This window comes from Pseudophryne corroboree, chromosome 2, assembly GCF_028390025.1.
Source record: "Pseudophryne corroboree isolate aPseCor3 chromosome 2, aPseCor3.hap2, whole genome shotgun sequence".
Lineage (NCBI taxonomy): Eukaryota > Metazoa > Chordata > Amphibia > Anura > Myobatrachidae > Pseudophryne > Pseudophryne corroboree.
In genome coordinates, this window is record NC_086445.1 from 13,735,795 (window position 1) to 13,756,720 (window position 20,926).

Consider the following 20,926-nt stretch of genomic DNA (forward strand, 5'->3'; position numbering starts at 1 on the left):
TCTCCCCAATATCCTTATGGACAACGAGAAAAGGATTTACCGGTAGGTAATTAAAATCCTATTTTTTATATGACGTGCAATTATATCAAGTTTTATGATCACCAATTCAATTGTGTTTTTATGTATTCTGTTATTGTGTATTATTTGCCCATTTGTGCAGTTTTCCCTTTTATGTATTTATCTTTGCCAGGTTCCCCCAACTGCTTGCTGTTAAGTGCCCGCCTGTACCAAACCACCCGTCTTTTCCTCAATGTGTGGTCTTTCATCTGCCTTACTGTCTTCTGGGAGATTCAGAGCCACTCTCTCACAGAGGTTTCCCCGAATCCCCCGGTCAGATGTTGTTGCTCGTGTGCAGCGTGGGAAATAATTTATGTCCATGAAACAAATGGTCTTATGAGCCCCACGCCACCTGCCTGCCGGGCAAATGTCCTTACAGTAACACTACTAGACTCCGGTGGAAGTGGTTTATTTATCTGAGGTGATTTGTCACATCAGTCCCTTCCTGTGGCGTACTCATACCGGCACTATACACGGTCCGCAGTAGGTTGTCAGCGAAGGCAGGAAAAGCTTCAGTAGTAAGTCCTGAATTATGTCCATGGTTTGTGTAGAGCAGACTCTGCGTATGACCCACCTCAGGAAGTCGGGGTTCTGCGCTTGGATGAATTGCATCAGATGGCAGAAGAAGAGGAGCAGGAAGCCAGAGAAGAAAAAGACCTTGCAGTAACACCACAACAGTCGCAGCAGCATATTACACAGCGACCTGAAAAACAATTCCTGTTACAGTGATGGACAGGAGGAATAGTATGGCAGGGAATGGCTGTTACAGTGATGTACAGGAGGAATAGTATGGCAGGGAATGGCTGTTACAGTGATAGACAGGAGGAATAGTATGGCAGGGAATGGCTGTTACAGTGATGTACAGGAGGAATAGTATGGCAGGTAATGGCTGTTACAGGGATGGACAGGGGAATAGTATGGCAGGGAATGGCTGTTACAGGGATGGACAGGGGGAATAGTATGGCAGGGAATGGCTGTTACAGGGATGGACAGGGGGAATAGTATGGCAGGGAATGGCTGTTACAGTGATTGACCTGGGGAATAGTATTGTAGGGAATGGCTGTTACAGGGATGGACAGGGGGAATAGTATGGCAGGGAATGGCTGTTACAGTGATGGACTGGGAGAATAGTATGGCAGGGAATGGCTGTTACAGGGATGGACAGGGGGAATAGTATGGCAGGGAATGGCTGTTACAGTGATGGACTGGGAGAATAGTATTACAGGGAATGGCTGTTACAGGGATGGACAGGGGAATAGTATGACAGGGAATGCTGTTACAGTGATGTACAGGAGGAATAGTATGGCAGGTAATGGCTGTTACAGGGATGGACAGGGGAATAGTATGGCAGGGAATGGCTGTTACAGGGATGGACAGGGGGAATAGTATGGCAGGGAATGGCTGTTACAGTGATTGACCTGGGGAATAGTATTGCAGGGAATGGCTGTTACAGGGATGGACAGGGGGAATAGTATGGCAGGGAATGGCTGTTACAGTGATGGACTGGGAGAATAGTATGGCAGGGAATGGCTGTTACAGTGATGGACAGAGGGAATAGTATGGTAGGGAATGGCTGTTACAGTGATGGACAGGAGGAATAGTATGGTAGGGAATGGCTGTTACAGTGATGGACAGGAGGAATAGTATGTCAGGGAATGGCTGTTACAGGGATGGACAGGGGGAATAGTATGACAGGGAATGTCTGTTACAGGGATGGACAGGGGGAATAGTATGGCAGGGAATGGCTGTTACAGTGATTGACCTGGGGAATAGTATTGCAGGGAATGGCTGTTACAGGGATGGACAGGGGGAATAGTATGGCAGGGAATGGCTGTTACAGTGATGGACTGGGAGAATAGTATGGCAGGGAATGGCTGTTACAGTGATGGACAGAGGGAATAGTATGGTAGGGAATGGCTGTTACAGTGATGGACAGGAGGAATAGTATGGTAGGGAATGGCTGTTACAGTGATGGACAGGAGGAATAGTATGTCAGGGAATGGCTGTTACAGGGATGGACAGGGGGAATAGTATGACAGGGAATGTCTGTTACAGGGATGGACAGAGGGAATAGTATGACAGGGAATGGCTGTTACAGGGATGGACAGGGGGAATAGTATGACAGGGAATGTCTGTTACAGGGATGGACAGAGGGAATAGTATGACAGGGAATGGCTGTTACAGGGATGGACAGGAGGAATAGTATGGCAGGGAATGGCTGTTACAGGGATGGACAGGAGGAATAGTATGGCAGGGAATGGCTGTTACAGCGCTGGACAGGAGGAATAGTATGGCAGGGAATGGCTGTTACAGGGATGGACAGGGGGAATAGTATGGCAGGGAATGTCTGTTACAGGGATGGACAGAGGGAATAGTATGACAGGGAATGGCTGTTACAGGGATGGACAGGAGGAATAGTATGGCAGGGAATGGCTGTTACAGGGATGGACAGGAGGAATAGTATGGCAGGGAATGGCTGTTACAGCGCTGGACAGGAGGAATAGTATGGCAGGGAATGGCTGTTACAGGGATGGACAGGGGGAATAGTATGGCAGGGAATGGCTGTTACAGGGATGGACAGGAGGAATAGTATGTCAGGGAATGGCTGTTACAGTGATGGACAGGAGGAACAGTATGGCAGGGAATGGCTGTTACAGGGATGGACAGGGGGAATAGTATGGCAGGGAATGGCTGTTACAGTGATGGACAGGGGGAATAGTATGGCAGGGAATGGCTGTTACAGTGATGGACAGGGGGAATAGTATGGCAGGGAATGGCTGTTACAGCGCTGGACAGGAGGAATAGTATGGCAGGGAATGGCTGTTACAGGGATGGACAGGGGGAATAGTATGGCAGGGAATGGCTGTTACAGCGCTGGACAGGAGGAATAGTATGGCAGGGAATGGCTGTTACAGGGATGGACAGGGGGAATAGTATGGCAGGGAATGGCTGTTACAGTGATGGACAGGAGGAACAGTATGGCAGGGAATGGCTGTTACAGGGATGGACAGGGGGAAAAGTATGGCAGGGAATGGCTGTTACAGTGATGGACAGGGGGAATAGTATGGCAGGGAATGGCTGTTACAGTGATGGACAGGGGGAATAGTATGGCAGGGAATGGCTGTTACAGCGCTGGACAGGAGGAATAGTATGGCAGGGAATGGCTGTTACAGGGATGGACAGGGGGAATAGTATGGCAGGGAATGGCTGTTACAGTGATGGACAGGGGGAATAGTATGGCAGGGAATGGCTGTTACAGTGATGGACAGGGGGAATAGTATGGCAGGGAATGGCTGTTACAGTGATGGACAGGAGGAATAGTATGGCAGGGAATGGCTGTTACAGGGATGGACAGGGGGAATAGTATGACAGGGAATGGCTGTTACAGTGATGGACAGGAGGAATAGTATGGCAGGGAATGGCTGTTACAGTGATGTAAGGGGGAATAGTATGGCAGGGAATGGCTGTTACAGTGATGGACAGAGGGAATAGTATGGTAGGGAATGGCTGTTACAGTGATGGACAGGGGGAATAGTATTGCAGGGAATGGCTGTTACAGTGATGGACGGAGGGAATAGTATGGCAGGGAATGGCTGTTACAGGGATGGACAGGGGAAATAGTATGGCAGGGAATGGCTGTTACAGGGATGGACAGCGGGAATAGTATGGCAGGGAATGGCTGTTACAGTGATGGACAGGGGGAATAGTATGGCAGGGAATGGCTGTTACAGTGATGGACGGAGGGAATAGTATGGCAGGGAATGGCTGTTACAGTGATGGACAGGGGAAATAGTATGGCAGGGAATGGCTGTTACAGTGATGGACAGGGGGAATAGTATGGTAGGAAATGGCTGTTACAGGGATGGACAGGGGGAATAGTATGGCAGGGAATGTCTGTTACAGTGATGGGCAGAGGGAATAGTATGGCAGGGAATGGCTGTTACAGTGATGGACAGGGGAAATAGTATGGCAGGGAATGGCTGTTACAGTGATGGATAGGGGGAATAGTATGGCAGGGAATGGCTGTTACAGAGATGGACAGGGTGAATAGTATGGCAGGGAATGTCTGTTACAGGGATGGACAGGGGGAATAGTATGGCAGGGAATGTCTGTTACAGGGATGGGCAGGGGGAATAGTATGGTAGGGAATGGCTGTTACAGGGATGGACAAGGGGAATAGTATGGCAGGGAATAGCTGTTACAGGGATGGACAGGGGGAAAAGTATGGCAGGGAATGGCTGTTACAGCGATGTACAGGAGGAATAGTATGGCAGGGAATGGCTGTTACAGGGATGGACAGGGGGAATAGTATTGCAGGGAATGGCTGTTACAGGGATGGACAGGGGGAATAGTATGGCAGGGAATAGCTGTTACAGGGATGGACAGGGGGAAAAGTATGGCAGGGAATGGCTGTTACAGCGATGTACAGGAGGAATAGTATTGCAGGGAATGGCTGTTACAGGGATGGACAGGGGGAATAGTATGGTAGGGAATGGCTGTTACAGGGATGGACAGGGAATAGTATGGCAGGAAATGGCTGTTACAGTGTTGGACAGGGGGAATAGTATGGCAGGGAATAGCTGTTACAGTGATAGACAGGGAGAATAGTATTTCAGGGAATGGCTGTTACAGGGATGGACAGGAGGAATAGTATGGCGTGGAATGGCTGTTACAGTGATGGGCAGGGGAAATAGTATGGCAGGGAATGGCTGTTACAGTTATGGACAGGGGGAATAATAAGATTTTAAACCTACCGGTAAATCTTTTTCTCGTAGTCCGTAGAGGATGCTGGGGACTCCGTAAGGACCATGGGGAATAGACGGGCTCCGCAGGAGACATGGGCACTAAAAAGAACTTTAGGTATGGGTGTGCACTGGCTCCTCCCTCTATGCCCCTCCTCCAGACCTCAGTTAGAGAAACTGTGCCCAGAGGAGACGGACAGTACGAGGAAAGGATTTTATAAATCCAAGGGCAAGATTCATACCAGCCACACCATTCACACCGTAAAACATGGGAGATACGAACCAGTCAACAGTATGAAACAAAACCAGTATCAGTCCAAAACTGATCCAACTGAAAAACATAACCCTTATGTAAGCAACAACTACATACAAGTCTTGCAGGATGTTGTCCGCACTGGGACGGGCGCCCAGCATCCTCTACAGACTACGAGAAAAAGATTTACCGGTAGGTTTAAAATCTTATTTTCTCTTACGTCCTAGAGGATGCTGGGGACTCTGTAAGGACCATGGGGATTATACCAAAGCTCCCAAACGGGCGGGAGAGTGCGGATGACTCTGCAGCACCGAATGAGCAAACATTAGGTCCTCATCAGCCAGGGTATCAAACTTGTAGAATTTTGCAAAAGTGTTTGAACCCGACCAAGTTGCTGCTCGGCAAAGTTGTAATGCTGAGACGCCCCGGGCAGCCACCCAAGAAGAGCCCACCTTCCTAGTGGAATGGGCCTTAACCGAATTCGGTAACGGCAATCCAGCCGTAGAATGAGCCTGCTGAATCGTGTTACAGATCCAGCGAGCAATAGTCTGCTTAGACGCAGGAGCGCCAACCTTGTTGGCTGCATACAGGATAAACAGAGCCTCTGTTTTCCTAACCCGAGCCGTTCTGGCCACATAAATTTTCAATGCCCTGACCACATCCAGGGACTCGGAATCCTCCACGTCCCTTGTAGCCACAGGCACCACAATAGGTTGGTTCATATGAAAAGAAGAAACCACCTTAGGCAAAAATTTAGGACGAGTCCGCAACTCAGCTCTATCCACATGGAAAATCAGATAAGGGCTTTTGTGAGACAAAGCCGCCAACTCCGACACTCGCCGCGCCGAAGCCAAGGCCAATAACATGACCACTTTCCAAGTGAGATACTTCAACTCAACTGTTTGAAGCGGTTCAAACCAGTGAGACTTAAGAAACCGCAACACCACGTTAAGGTCCCATGGTGCCACCGGAGGCACAAAAGGAGGCTGGATATGCAGCACCCCCTTCACGAAAGTCTGGACTTCCGGAAGAGAAGCCAATTCCTTTTGAAAGAAAATGGATAGGGCCGAAATCTGAACCTTAATGGAGCCTAACTTTAGGCCCAAATTCACTCCAGTTTGCAGGATATGGAGAAAACGGCCCAGATGGAATTCTTCCGGAGGAGCAGTCTTGGCTTCACACCAAGACACATACTTCCTCCAGATACGATGATAATGTTTCGATGTCACCTCCTTCCTAGCCTTAATCAGAGTAGGAATGACCTCCTCCGGAATGCCCTTCTCCGCTAGGATCCTGCGTTCAACCGGTATGCCGTCAAACGCAGTCGCGGTAAGTCCTGGAACAAACAGGGCCCTTGTTGTAACAGGTCTTCCCTGACAGGAAGAGGCCACGGATCTTCTGTGAGCATTTCCTGCAGATCCGGATACCAGGCCCTTCGAGGCCAATCTGGAACAATGAGAATTGCCCTCTTCGTCTTATGATTCTCAGTATTTTTGAGATGAGAGGAAGAGGAGGGAACACATAGACCGACTGAAACACCCACGGTGTCACCAGTGCGTCCATTGCAACCGCCTGAGGGTCCCTTGACCTGGCACAATATCTCGGTAGTTTCTTGTTGAGGCGTGAAGCCATCATGTCTATTTGAGGCAGTCCCCACTGACTTGCAATCTCTGCGAAGACTTCCCGATGAAGTCCCCACTCTCCTGGATGCAGATCGTGTCTGCTGAGGAAGTCTGCTTCCCAGTTGTCCACTCCCGGAATGAAGACTCCCGGAATGAAGCGCTTATAGACTCTCCACCCATCGAAGAATCTTTGAGGCTTCTGCCATTGCCACTCTGCTCCTTGTGCCGCCTTGGCGGTTTACATGAGCCACTGCTGTGATGTTGTCTGACTGAATCAGAACCGGTAGACCTTGAAGTAAGTTCTGTGCCTTACGAAGGCTGTTGTATATGGCCCTTAATTCCAGAATGTTGATGTGTAGACAAGCCTCCTGGCTTGACCACAGACCTTGGAAGTTTCTTCCCTGTGTGACTGCTCCCCATCCTCGGAGGCTCGCGTCCGTAATCACCAGAACCCAGTCCTGGATGCCGAACCTGCGACCCTCTAGAAGGTGAGCACTCTGCAGCCACCACAGGAGAGACACCCTGGCCCTGGGGGACAGGCGGTTCATCTGATGAATCTGTAGATGTGACCCGGACCACTTGTCCAGAAGGTCCCACTGAAAAGTCATGGCATGGAACCTGCCGAATGGAATGGCCTCGTAAGACGCCACCATTTTTCCCAGCACTCGAGTGCAGTGATGTACCGACACCCTGTCCGGCCTCAACAGGTGCCCTGACCAAGCTCTGAAGTTCCTGTGCCTTTTCCATCGGGAGAAAGACCCTCCTTTGTTCCGTGTCCAGAATCATGCCTAAGAAAGGCAATCGGGTCATTGGAACTAACTGTGACTTTGGTAGATTAAGAATCCAACCGTGTTGTTGTAACACCCTCAGGGAGAGTGATACGCTGTCTAGCAATCCTTCTCTCGATCTCGCTTTTATCAGGAGATCGTCCAAGTATGGGATAATTGTGACCCCCTGCTTGCGCAGGAGCACCATCATCTCTGCCATTAATTTGGTAAAAATCCTCGGGGCCGTGGAAAGCCCAAATGGCAATGTCTGAAATTGGTAATGACAATCCTGCACTACAAATCTCAGGAACGCCTGATGAGGTTGATAAATGGGGACATGAAGGTATGCATCCTTTATGTCTAGGGACACCATATAATCTCCCTCTTCCAGACTTGCGATGACCGCCCTGAGCGATTCCATCTTGAACTTGAACCTCTTTAAGTATAGGTTTAAAGATTTTCAATTCAGAATTGGTCTGACCGAACCGTCCGGTTTCGGGACCACAAACAGGGTTGAATAATAGCCCATCCCCTGCTGAAGCAGGGGAACTTTGACCACCACTTGTTGAAGGCACAACTTTTGAATTGCTGCCAAAACTACCTCCCTCTCTGGGGAAGAAGTCGGCAGTGCCGATTTGAAAAACCGGCGAGGAGGCACCTCTTTGAATTCCAGCTTGTACCCCTGGGAAACAATGTCTATTGCCCAGGGGTCCACCTGAGAATGAACCCAGACCTGGCTGAAAAGACGAAGATGTGCCCCCACAGGAGCGGACTCCACCCGCGGAGCCCCAGCGTCATGCGGTGGATTTAGTAGCAGCCGGGTAGGACTTTTGTTCCTGGGAACTGGCTGTAGCTGGCAGCTTTTTCCCCTTGCCCTTACCTCTGGCAAGAAAGGAAGATCCCCGAGCTCTCTTGGATTTATGCGTCCGAAAGGACTGCATCTGATAATGTGGCGCTTTCTTAGGCTGTGAGGAAACATAAGGTAAAAAAGTTGATTTACCAGCAGTAGCTGTGGAGACTAGGTCCGCGAGACCTTCCCCAAACAACTCCTCACCCTTGTAAGGTAAAACCTCCATATGCCGTTTCGAGTCGGCATCACCCATCCACTGTCGGGTCCACAGTGCTCGCCTGTCAGAAATCGCCATAGTGTTCGCTCTGGACCCCAGTATGCCTATATCCCTCTGAGCCTCTCTCATATAAAGGACCGCATCCTTAATATGGCCCAGGGTAAATAAAATAGTTTCTTTATCCATCGTATCCATATCAGCAGATAAGGTATCGGTCCACGCTAGTACAGCGCTACAAACCCAAGCCGACGCTATTGCCGGTCTGAGTAATGTACCAGTATGTGTGTAAAGTGACTTCAAGGTAGTTTCCTGCATGCGGTCAGCAGGATCCCTGAGGGCAGCGATATCCTGAGACGGCAGCGCCACCTTTTTGGAAAGGCGCGTCAACGCCTTGTCCACCCGTGGGGAGGATTCCCACCGTATCCTGTCCTTGATCGGGAAAGGATACGCCATAAGAATCCTTTTGGGAATCTGCAGTTTCTTATCTGGAGTTTTCCAAGCACTTTCAAATAACTCATTTAAGTAACCTCAGGCTTCTTTTCTTTAAACATGTGTATCTTTGGATTAGACACCGCGGGGTCATCTATAATATGCAGCACATCCTTTATAGCAGTAATTATATAATGAATACTCTTTACCAACTTTGGCTGCAACCTCGCATCATAACAATCGACACTAGAGTCAGAATCTGTGTCAGTATCTGTGTCAACTATCTGAGAAAGTGGGCGCTTTTGAGACCCCGAAAGCCCCTGTGACATAGGGAAAGGCAGGGTCTGACCCACCGTACCGTCCCTGGACTCTGCTTTGTCCAAACGTTTGTGCAATAAATTCACATTTGCATTTAATATATTCCACATATCCATCCAGTCATGTGTCGGCGTTGCCGACGGCGACACCACACTCATGCGCTCCACCTCATCCCTAGGAGAGCCTTCCGCTTCAGACATGCCGACACGCACGTACTGACACACCACACACTCAGGGAAAGCTCTATCTGGAGACAGTTTCCCCACGAGGCCCTTTGGAGAGACAGAGAGAGAGTATGCCACCACACACCCAGCGCCAATAACCCTGGAAAACAAAAATTTACCCAGCTATAGCGCTTTTATATATATATTCACTGCGCCAAATTATGTGCCCCTCCCCCTTCTTTAAAACCCTCTGTCATCGGTGATCAGCAGGGGAGAGTCCGGGGAGCCAGCTTCTCAGCGTGTGCTGTGGAGAAAATGGCGCTGGCGAGTGCTGAGGAAGAAGCCCCACCCCCTCAGTGGCGGGCTTCGGTCCCGCTTTTTTTTAAAAACAAACTGGTGGGGATACTCTGAAATACCACTAAATAGTGTAAATCAAATCATAGCCAGTCCTAGAGGTATACATTGCGGCCCAGGACACCCCCCCCCCCCCGCGCCCTGCACCTTAGTGTGCGCTGTGTGTGTGTTCTGTGTGGGAGCAATGGCGCGCAGCGTTACCTCATCGAAGATCTGAAGTCTTCTGCCGCCTCTGAAGTCTACTTACCCGGCTTCTATCTTCCGGCTCTGCGAGGAGGACGGCGGCACGGCTCCGGGACGAACCGCTAGGGAAGACCTGCGTTCTGACTCCCTCTGGAGCTAATGGTGTCCAGTAGCCTAAGAAGCAGAGCCTAGCATTTAAGTAGGTCTGCTTCTCTCTCCTCAGTCCCACGATGCAGGGAGCCTGTTGCCAGCAGAGCTCCCTGAAAATAAAAAACCTAACAAAATACTTTCTTTCAGGAAGCTCAGGAGAGCTCCCTGCAGTGCACCCATCTCCTCTGGGCACAGTATTAAACTGAGGTCTGGAGGAGGGGCATAGAGGGAGGAGCCAGTGCACACCCATACCTAAAGTTCTTTTTAGTGCCCATGTCTCCTGCGGAGCCAGTCTATTCCCCATGGTCCTTACGGAGTCCCCAGCATCCTCTAGGACGTAAGAGAAAGTATGGCAGGGAATGGCTGTTACAGGGATGGACAGGGGAAATGGTATGGCAGGGAATGGCTGTTACAGGGATGGACAGGGGGAATAGTATGGCACAGAATGGCTGTTACAGGGATGAAAAGGGGGAATAGTATGGCAAGGAATGGCTGTTACAGGGATGAACAGGGGGAATAGTATGGCAGGGAATGGCTGTTACAGCGATGTAAGGGGGAATAGTATGGCAGGGAATGGCTGTTATAGGGACGGACAGGGGGAATAGTATGGCAGGGAATGGCTGTTACAGGGATGTAAGGGGGAATAGTATGGCAGGGAATGGCTGTTACAGCGATAAACAGGGGGAATAGTATGTCAGGGAATAGCTGTTACAGTGATGGACAGGGGGAATAGTATGGCAGGGAATGGCTGTTACAGGGATGGACAGCGGGAATAGTATGGCAGGGAATGGCTGTTACAGGGATGGACAGGGGGAATAGTATGGCAGGGAATGGCTGTTACAGCGTTGGACAGGTGGAATAGTATGGCAGGAAATGGCTGTTCCAGGGTTGTACGGGGGAATAGTATGGCAGGGAATGGCTGTTACAGGGATGTACGGGGGAATAGTATGGCAGGGAATGGCTGTTACAGGGATGGACAGGGAGAATAGTATGGCAGGGGATGGCTGTTACAGGGATGTATGGGGGAATAGTATGGCAGGGAATGGCTGTTACAGGGATGGACAGGGGAAATGGTATGGCAGGGAATGGCTGTTACAGGGATGGACAGGGGGAATAGTATGGCAGGGAATGGCTGTTACAGTGATGGACAGGGGGAATAGTATGGCAGGGAATGGCTGTTACAGGGATAGACAGGGGTACTAGTATGGCAGGGAATGGCTGTTACAGTGATGGACAGCGGGAACAGTATGGCAGGGAATGGCTGTTACAGGGATGGACAGGGGGAATAGTATGGCACGGAATGGCTGTTACAGTGATGGACAGGGGGAATAGTATGGCAGAGAATGGCTGTTACAGGGATGGACAGGGGGAATAGTATGGCAGGGAATGGCTGTTACAGGGATGGACAGGGGGAATAGTATGGCACGGAATGGCTGTTACAGGGATGAAAAGGGGGAATAGTATGGCAAGGAATGACTGTTACAGGGATGAACAGGGGGAATAGTATGGCAGGGAATGGCTGTTACAGGGATGGACAGGAGGAATAGTATGGCAGGGAATGGCTGAAACAGGTATGGACAGGGGGAATAGTATGGTAGGGAATGGCTTTTACAGTGATGGACAGGGGGAATAGTATGGCAGGGAATGTCTGTTACAGGGATGGACAGGAGGAATAGTATGGCAGGGAATGGCTGTTACAGTGATGGACAGGGGGAATAGTATGGCAGGGAATGGCTGTTACAGGGATAGACAGGGAGAATAGTATGGCACGGAATGGCTGTTACAGTGATGGACAGGGGGAATAGTATGGCAGAGAATGGCTGTTACAGGGATGGACAGGGGGAATAGTATGGCAGGGAATGGCTGTTACAGGGATGTACGGGGGAATAGTATGGCAGGGAATGGCTGTTACAGGGATGGACAGGGGAAATGGTATGGCAGGGAATGGCTGTTACAGGGATGGACAGGGGGAATAGTATGGCACAGAATGGCTGTTACAGGGATGAAAAGGGGGAATAGTATGGCAAGGAATGGCTGTTACAGGGATGAACATCACTGTAACAGCTATTCCCTGACATACTATTCCCCCTGTTTATCGCTGTAACAGCCATTCCCTGCCATACTATTCCCCCTTACATCCCTGTAACAGCCATTCCCTGCCATACTATTCCCCCTGTCCGTCCCTATAACAGCCATTCCCTGCCATACTATTCCCCCTTACATCGCTGTAACAGCCATTCCCTGCCATACTATTCCCCCTGTTCATCCCTGTAACAGCCATTCCTTGCCATACTATTCCCCCTTTTCATCCCTGTATGGCAGGGAATGGCTGTTACAGGGATGGACAGGAGGAATAGTATGGCAGGGATTGGCTGAAACAGGTATGGACAGGGGGAATAGTATGGTAGGGAATGGCTTTTACAGTGATGGACAGGGGGAATAGTATGGCAGGGAATGTCTGTTACATTGATGGACAGCGGGAATAGTATGGCAGGGAATGGCAGTTACAGTGATGGACCTGGGGAATAGTGTGGCAGGGAATGGCTGTTACAGTGATGGACAGGGGGAATAGTATGGCACGGAATGGCTGTTACAGGGATGAAAAGGGGGAATAGTATGGCAAGGAATGGCTGTTACAGGGATGAACAGGGGGAATAGTATGGCAGGGAATGGCTGTTACAGGGATGGACAGGAGGAATAGTATGGCAGGGATTGGCTGAAACAGGTATGGACAGGGGGAATAGTATGGTAGGGAATGGCTTTTACAGTGATGGACAGGGGGAATAGTATGGCAGGGAATGTCTGTTACAGGCATGGACAGGAGGAATAGTATGGCAGGGAATGGCTGTTACAGTGATGGACGGGGGGAATAGTATGGCAGAGAATGGCTGTTACAAGGATGGACAGGGGGAATAGTATGGCAGGGAATGGCTGTTACAACAGGGATGGACAGGGGGAATAGTATTTCACGGAATGGCTGTTACAGGGATGAAAAGGGGGAATAGTATGGCAAGGAATGGCTGTTACAGGGATGAACAGGGGGAATAGTATGGCAGGGAATGGCTGTTACAGGGATGGACAGGAGGAATAGTATGGCAGGGAATGGCTGTAACAGGTATGGACAGGGGGAATAGTATGGTAGGGAATGGCTTTTACAGTGATGGACAGGGGGAATAGTATGGCAGGGAATGTCTGTTTCAGGGATGGACAGGAGGAAAAGTATGGCCGGGAATGGCTGTTACAGTGATGGACAGGGGGAATAGTATTACAGGGAATGGCTGTTACAGTGATGGACAGGGGAAATAGTATGGCAGGGAATGGCTGTTACAGTGATGGATAGGGGGAATAGTAAAGCAGGGAATGGCTGTAACAGTGATAGACAGGGGGAATAGTATTGCAGGGAATGGCTGTTACAGGGATGGACAGGGGGAATAGTATGGCAGGGAACGTCTGTTACAGTGATGGACATTGGGAATAGTATTACAGGGAATGGCTGTTACAGTGATGGACAGGGGGAATAGAATGGCAGGGAATGGCTGTTACAGGAATGGACAGGGGGAATAGAATGGCAGGGAATGTCTGTTACAGTGACGGATAAGGGGGAATAGTATGGCAGGGAATGGCTTTTACAGGGATGGACAGGGGGAATAGTATTGCAGGGAAAGGCTGTTAGAAAAATGGACAGGGGGAATGGCTGTTACAGGGATGGACGGGGGGATAGTATTGCAGGGAATGGCTGTTACAGCGATGGACAGGGGGAATGGCTGTTACAGGGATGAACAGGGGGAATAGTATTGCAGGGAATGGCTGTTACAGTGATGGTCAAGGGGAATAGTATGGCAGGGAATGGCTGTTACAGGGATGGACAGGGGGAATAGTATGGCAGGGAATGTCTGTTACAGTGATGGACAGCGGGAATAGTATGGCAGGGAATGGCTGTTACAGTGACGGACAGGGGAATAGTATGACAGGGAATGGCTGTTACATTGATGGACAGCGGGAATAGTATGGCAGGGAATGGCAGTTACAGTGATGGACCTGGGGAATAGTGTGGCAGGGAATGGCTGTTACAGTGATGGACAGGAGAAATAGTATGGCAGAGAATGGCTGTTACAGTGATGGACAGGAGGAACAGTATGGCAGGGAATGTCTGTTACAGTGATGGACAGGAGGAATAGTATGGCAGGGAATGGCTGTTACAGTGATGGACAGTGAATAGTATGGCAGGGAATGGCTGTTACAGTGATGGACAGGAGGAATAGTATGGCAGGGAATGGCTGTTACAGCGATGGACAGGGGGGACAGTATGGCAGGGAATGGCTGTTACAGTGATGGGCAGGAGGAATAGTATGGCAGGGAATGGCTGTTACAGCGGTGGACAGGAGGAATAGTATGGTAGGGAATGGCTGTTACAGGGATGGACAGGGGGAATAGTATGTCAGGAAATGTCTGTTACAGGGATGGACAGGAGGAATAGTATGGCAGGGAATGGCTGTTCCAGTGATGGACAGGGGGAATAGTATGGCAGGGAATGGCTGTTACAGTGATGGACAGCGGGAATAGTATGGCAGGGAATGGCTGTTACAGTGATGGACAGAGGGAATAGTATGGTAGGGAATGGCTGTTACAGTGATGGACAGGGGGAATAGTATGACAGGGAATGGCTGTTACAGTGATGGACAGGGGGAATAGTATGGCAGGGAATGGCTGTTACAGTGATGGACAGGGGGAATAGTATGGTAGGGAATGGCTGTTACAGAGATGGACAGGGGGAATAGTATGACGGAATGGCTGTTACAGTGATGGACAGCTGGAATAGTATGGCAGGGAATGGCTGTTACAGGGATGGACAGGTGGAATAGTATGGCAGGGAATGGCTGTTACAGAGATGGACAGGGGGAATAGTATGGCAGGGAATGGCTGTTACAGGGATGGACAGGTGGAATAGTATGGCAGGGAATGGCTGTTACAGAGATGGACAGGGGGAATAGTATGACAGGGAATGGCTGTTACAGTGATGGACAGCTGGAATAGTATGGCAGGGAATGGCTGTTACAGTGATTGACCTGGGGAATAGTATTGCAGGGAATGGCTGTTACAGGGATGGACAGGGGGAATAGTATGGCAGGGAATTGCTGTTACAGTGATGGACTGGGAGAATAGTATGGCAGGGAATGGCTGTTACAGTGATGGACAAGGGGAATAGTATGGTAGGGAATGGGTGTTATGGTTATTGACCTGGGGAATAGTATGGCAGGGAATGGCTGTTACAGGGATGGACAGGAGGAATAGTATGGCAGGGAATGGCTGTTACAGTGATGGACAGGGGGAATAGTATGGCACGGAATGGCTGTTACAGTGATGGACAGGGGGAAAAGTATGGCAGAGAATGGCTGTTACAGGGATGGACAGGGGGAATAGTATGGCAGGGAATGGCTGTTACAGGGATGTACGGGGGAATAGTATGGCAGGGAATGGCTGTTACAGGGATGGACAGGGGAAATGGTATGGCAGGGAATGGCTGTTACAGGGATGGACAGGGGGAATAGTATGGCAGGGAATGGCTGTTACAGTAATGGACAGGGGGAATAGTATGGCAGGGAATGGCTGTTACAGGTATAGACAGGGGGACTAGTATGGCAGGGAATGGCTGTTACAGTGATGGACAGCGGGAACAGTATGGTAGGGAATGGCTGTTACAGGGATGGACAGGGGGAATAGTATGGCACGGAATGGCTGTTACAGAGATGGACAGGGGGAATAGTATGGCAGAGAATGGCTGTTACAGGGATGGACAGGGGGAATAGTATGGCAGGGAATGGCTGTTACAGGGATGGACAGGGGGAATAGTATGGCACGGAATGGCTGTTACAGGGATGAAAAGGGGGAATAGTATGGCAAGGAATGGCTGTTACAGGGATGAACAGGGGGAATAGTATGGCACGGAATGGCTGTTACAGGGATGGACAGGAGGAATAGTATGGCAGGGAATGGCTGAAACAGGTATGGACAGGGGGAATAGTATGGTAAGGAATGGCTTTTACAGTGATGGACAGGGGGAATAGTATGGCAGGGAATGTCTGTTACAGGGATGGACAGGAGGAATAGTATGGCAGGGAATGGCTGTTACAGTGATGGACAGGGGGAATAGTATGGCAGGGAATGGCTGTTACAGGGATGGACAGGGAGAATAGTATGGCACGGAATGGCTGTTACAGTGATGGACAGGGGGAATAGTATGGCAGAGAATGGCTGTTACAAGGATGGACAGGGGGAATAGTATGGCAGGGAATGGCTGTTACAGGGATGGACAGGGGGAATAGTATGGCACGGAATGGCTGTTACAGGGATGAAAAGGGGGAATAGTATGGCAAGGAATGGCTGTTACAGGGATGAACAGGGGGAATAGTATGGCAAGGAATGGCTGTTACAGGGATGGACAGGAGGAATAGTATGGCCGGGAATGGCTGTTACAGTGATGGACAGGGGGAATAGTATTACAGGGAATGGCTGTTACAGTGATGGACAGGGGAAATAGTATGGCAGGGAATGGCTGTTACAGTGATGGATAGGGGGAATAGTAAAGCAGGGAATGGCTGTAACAGTGATAGACAGGGGGAATAGTATTGCAGGGAAAGGCTGTTACAGGGATGGATAGGGGGAATAGTATGGCAGGGTACGTCTCTTACAGTGATGGACATTGGGAATAGTATTACAGGGAATGGCTGTTACAGTGATGGACCGGGGGAATATTATGACAGGGAATGTCTGTCACAGAGATGGACAGGGGGAATAGAATGGCAAGGAATGGCTGTTACAGGAATGGACAGGGGGAATAGAATAGCAGGGAATGGCTGTTACAGTGACGGATAAGGGGGAATAGTATGGCAGGGAATGGCTTTTACAGGGATGGACAGGGGGAATAGTATTGCAGGGAAAGGCTGTTAGAGTAATGGACAGGGGGAATGGCTGTTACAGGGATAGACGGGGGGATAGTATTGCAGGGAATGGCTGTTACAGCAATGGACAGGGGGAATGGATGTTACAGGGATGGACAGGGGAATAGTATTGCAGGGAATGGCTGTTACAGTGATGGTCAGGGGGAATAGTATGGAAGGGAATAGCTGTTACAGGGATGGACAGGGGGAATAGTATGGCAGGGAATGTCTGTTACAGTGATGGACAGCGGGAATAGTATGACAGGGAATGGCTGTTACATTGATGGACAGCGGGAATAGTATGGCAGGGAATGGCTGTTACGTTGATGGACAGCGGGAATAGTATGGCAGGGAATGGCAGTTACAGTGATGGACCTGGGGAATAGTGTGACAGGGAATGGCTGTTACAGTGATGGACAGGAGAAATAGTATGGCAGGGAATGGCTGTTACAGTGATGGACAGGAGGAACAGTATGGCAGGGAATGTCTGTTACAGTGATGGACAGGAGGAATAGTATGGCAGGGAATGGCTGTTACAGTGATGGACAGTGAATAGTATGGCAGGGAATGGCTGTTACAGTGATGGACAGGAGGAATAGTATGGCAGGGAATGGCTGTTACAGCGATGGACAGTGGGGACAGTATGGCAAGGAATGGCTGTTACAGTGATGGGCAGGAGGAATAGTATGGCAGGGAATGGCTGTTACAGTGATGGACAGCGAATAGTATGGCAGAGAATGGCTGTTACAGTGATGGACATGGGGAACAGTATGGCAGGGAATGGCTGTTATAGTGGTGGACAGGGGGAATAGTGTGGCAGGGAATGGCTGTTACAGGGATGGACAGGGGGAATAGTATGGCAGGGAATGGCTGCTACAGTGGTGGACAGGAGGAATAGTATGGTAGGGAATGGCTGTTACAGTGATGGACAGGGGGAATAATATGGCAGGGAATGGCTGTTACAGTGATGGACAGCGGGAATAGTATGGCAGGGAATGGCTGTTACAGTGATGGACAGAGGGAATAGTATGGTAGGGAATGGCTGTTACGGTGATGGACAGGGGGAATAGTATGACAGGGAATGGCTGTTACAGTGATGGACAGGGGGAATAGTATGGCAGGGAATGGCTGTTACAGTGATTGACCTGGGGAATAGTATTTCAGGGAATAGCTGTTACAGGGATGGACAGGGGGAATAGTATGGCAGGGAATGGCTGTTACAGTGATGGACTGGGAGAATAGTATGGCAGGGAATGGCTGTTACAGTGATGGACAGGGGGAATAGTATGACAGGGAATGTCTGTTACAGTGATGGACAGCTGGAATAGTATGTCTGGGAATGGCTGTTACAGTGATTGACCTGGGGAATAGTATTGCAGGGAATGGCTGTTACAGAGATGGACAGGGGGAATAGTATGACAGGGAATGGCTGTTACAGTGATGGACAGCTGGAATAGTATGGCAGGGAATGGCTGTTACAGTGATTGACCTGGGGAATAGTATTGCAGGGAATGGCTGTTACAGGGATGGACAGGGTAAATGGTATGGCAGGGAATGGCTGTTACAGGGATGGACAGGGGGAATAGTATGGCAGGGAATGGGTGTTACAGTGATGGACAGGGGGAATAGCATGGCAGGGAATGGCTGTTACAGGGATAGACAGGGGGACTAGTATGGCAGGGAATGGCTGTTACAGTGATGGACAGCGGGAACAGTATGGTAGGGAATGGCTGTTACAGGGATGGACAGGGGGAATAGTATGGCACGGAATGGCTGTTACAGTGATGGACAGGGGGAATAGTATGGCAGAGAATGGCTGTTACAGGGATGGACAGGGGGAATAGTATGGTAGGGAATGGCTGTTACAGGGATGGACAGGGGGAATAGTATGACAGGGAATGGCTGTTACAGTGATGGACAGCTGGAATAGTATGGCAGGGAATGGCTGTTACAGTGATTGACCTGGGGAATAGTATTGCAGGGAATGGCGGTTACAGGGATGGACAGAGGGAATAGTATGGTAGGGAATGGGTGTTACGGTTATTGACCTTGGGAATAGTATGGCAGGGAATGGCTGTTACAGGGATGGACAGGGGGAATAGTATGACAGGGAATGGCTGTTACAGTGATGGACAGCTGGAATAGTATGTCAGGGAATGGCTGTTACAGTGATTGACCTGGGGAATAGTATTGCAGGGAATGGCTGTTACAGAGATGGACAGGGGGAATAGTATGACAGGGAATGGCTGTTACAGTGATGGACAACTGGAATAGTATGGCAGGGAATGGCTGTTACAGTGATTGACCTGGGGAATAGTATTGCAGGGAATGGCTGTTACAGGGATGGACAGGGTAAATGGTATGGCAGGGAATGGCTGTTACAGGGATGGACAGGGGGAATAGTATGGCAGGGAATGGCTGTTACAGTGATGGACAGGGGGAATAGCATGGCAGGGAATGGCTGTTACAGGGATAGACAGGGGGACTAGTATGGCAGGGAATGGCTGTTACAGTGATGGACAGCGGGAACAGTATGGTAGGGAATGGCTGTTACAGGGATGGACAGGGGGAATAGTATGGCACGGAATGGCTGTTACAGTGATGGACAGGGGGAATAGTATGGCAGAGAATGGCTGTTACAGGGATGGACAGGGGGAATAGTATGGCACAGAATGGCTGTTACAGGGATGAAAAGGGGGAATAGTATGGCAAGGAATGGCTGTTACAGGGATGAACAGGGGGAATAGTATGGCAGGGAATGGCTGTTACAGCGATGTAAGGGGGAATAGTATGGCAGGGAATGGCTGTTATAGGGACGGACAGGGGGAATAGTATGGCAGGGAATGGCTGTTACAGGGATGTAAGGGGGAATAGTATGGCAGGGAATGGCTGTTACAGCGATAAACAGGGGGAATAGTATGTCAGGGAATAGCTGTTACAGTGATGGACAGGGGGAATAGTATGGCAGGGAATGGCTGTTACAGGGATGGACAGCGGGAATAGTATGGCAGGGAATGGCTGTTACAGGGATGGACAGGGGGAATAGTATGGCAGGGAATGGCTGTTACAGCGTTGGACAGGTGGAATAGTATGGCAGGAAATGGCTGTTCCAGGGTTGTACGGGGGAATAGTATGGCAGGGAATGGCTGTTACAGGGATGTACGGGGGAATAGTATGGCAGGGAATGGCTGTTACAGGGATGGACAGGGAGAATAGTATGGCAGGGGATGGCTGTTACAGGGATGTATGGGGGAATAGTATGGCAGGGAATGGCTGTTACAGGGATGGACAGGGGAAATGGTATGGCAGGGAATGGCTGTTACAGGGATGGACAGGGGGAATAGTATGGCAGGGAATGGCTGTTACAGTGATGGACAGGGGGAATAGTATGGCAGGGAATGGCTGTTACAGGGATAGACAGGGGTACTAGTATGGCAGGGAATGGCTGTTACAGTGATGGACAGCGGGAACAGTATGGCAGGGAATGGCTGTTACAGGGATGGACAGGGGGAATAGTATGGCACGGAATGGCTGTTACAGTGATGGACAGGGGGAATAGTATCGCAGAGAATGGCTGTTACAGGGATGGACAGGGGGAATAGTATGGCAGGGAATGGCTGTTACAGGGATGGACAGGGGGAATAGTATGGCACGGAATGGCTGTTACAGGGATGAAAAGGGGGAATAGTATGGCAAGGAATGACTGTTACAGGGATGAACAGGGGGAATAGTATGGCAGGGAATGGCTGTTACAGGGATGGACAGGAGGAATAGTATGGCAGGGAATGGCTGAAACAGGTATGGACAGGGGGAATAGTATGGTAGGGAATGGCTTTTACAGTGATGGACAGGGGGAATAGTATGGCAGGGAATGTCTGTTAC

At 50.0% G+C, this 20,926-nt stretch overlaps 1 protein-coding gene across 3 annotated transcripts in view; it reads right to left on the reverse strand.

Moving 5' to 3' along the window:
* Positions 1–450: 450 nt before the first annotated feature.
* Positions 451–20,926, reverse strand: part of LOC135050450 (inositol 1,4,5-triphosphate receptor associated 2-like) — a 140,037-nt gene continuing 119,561 nt past the window's right edge. For all 3 annotated transcript variants that reach the window (XM_063956942.1, XM_063956940.1, XM_063956941.1), the window contains one exon: positions 451–760. In XM_063956942.1, coding sequence (XP_063813012.1) covers positions 514–760 — 247 coding nt within the window. In that variant the 3' untranslated portion in view covers positions 451–513. The remainder of the gene's footprint in view (positions 761–20,926) is intronic.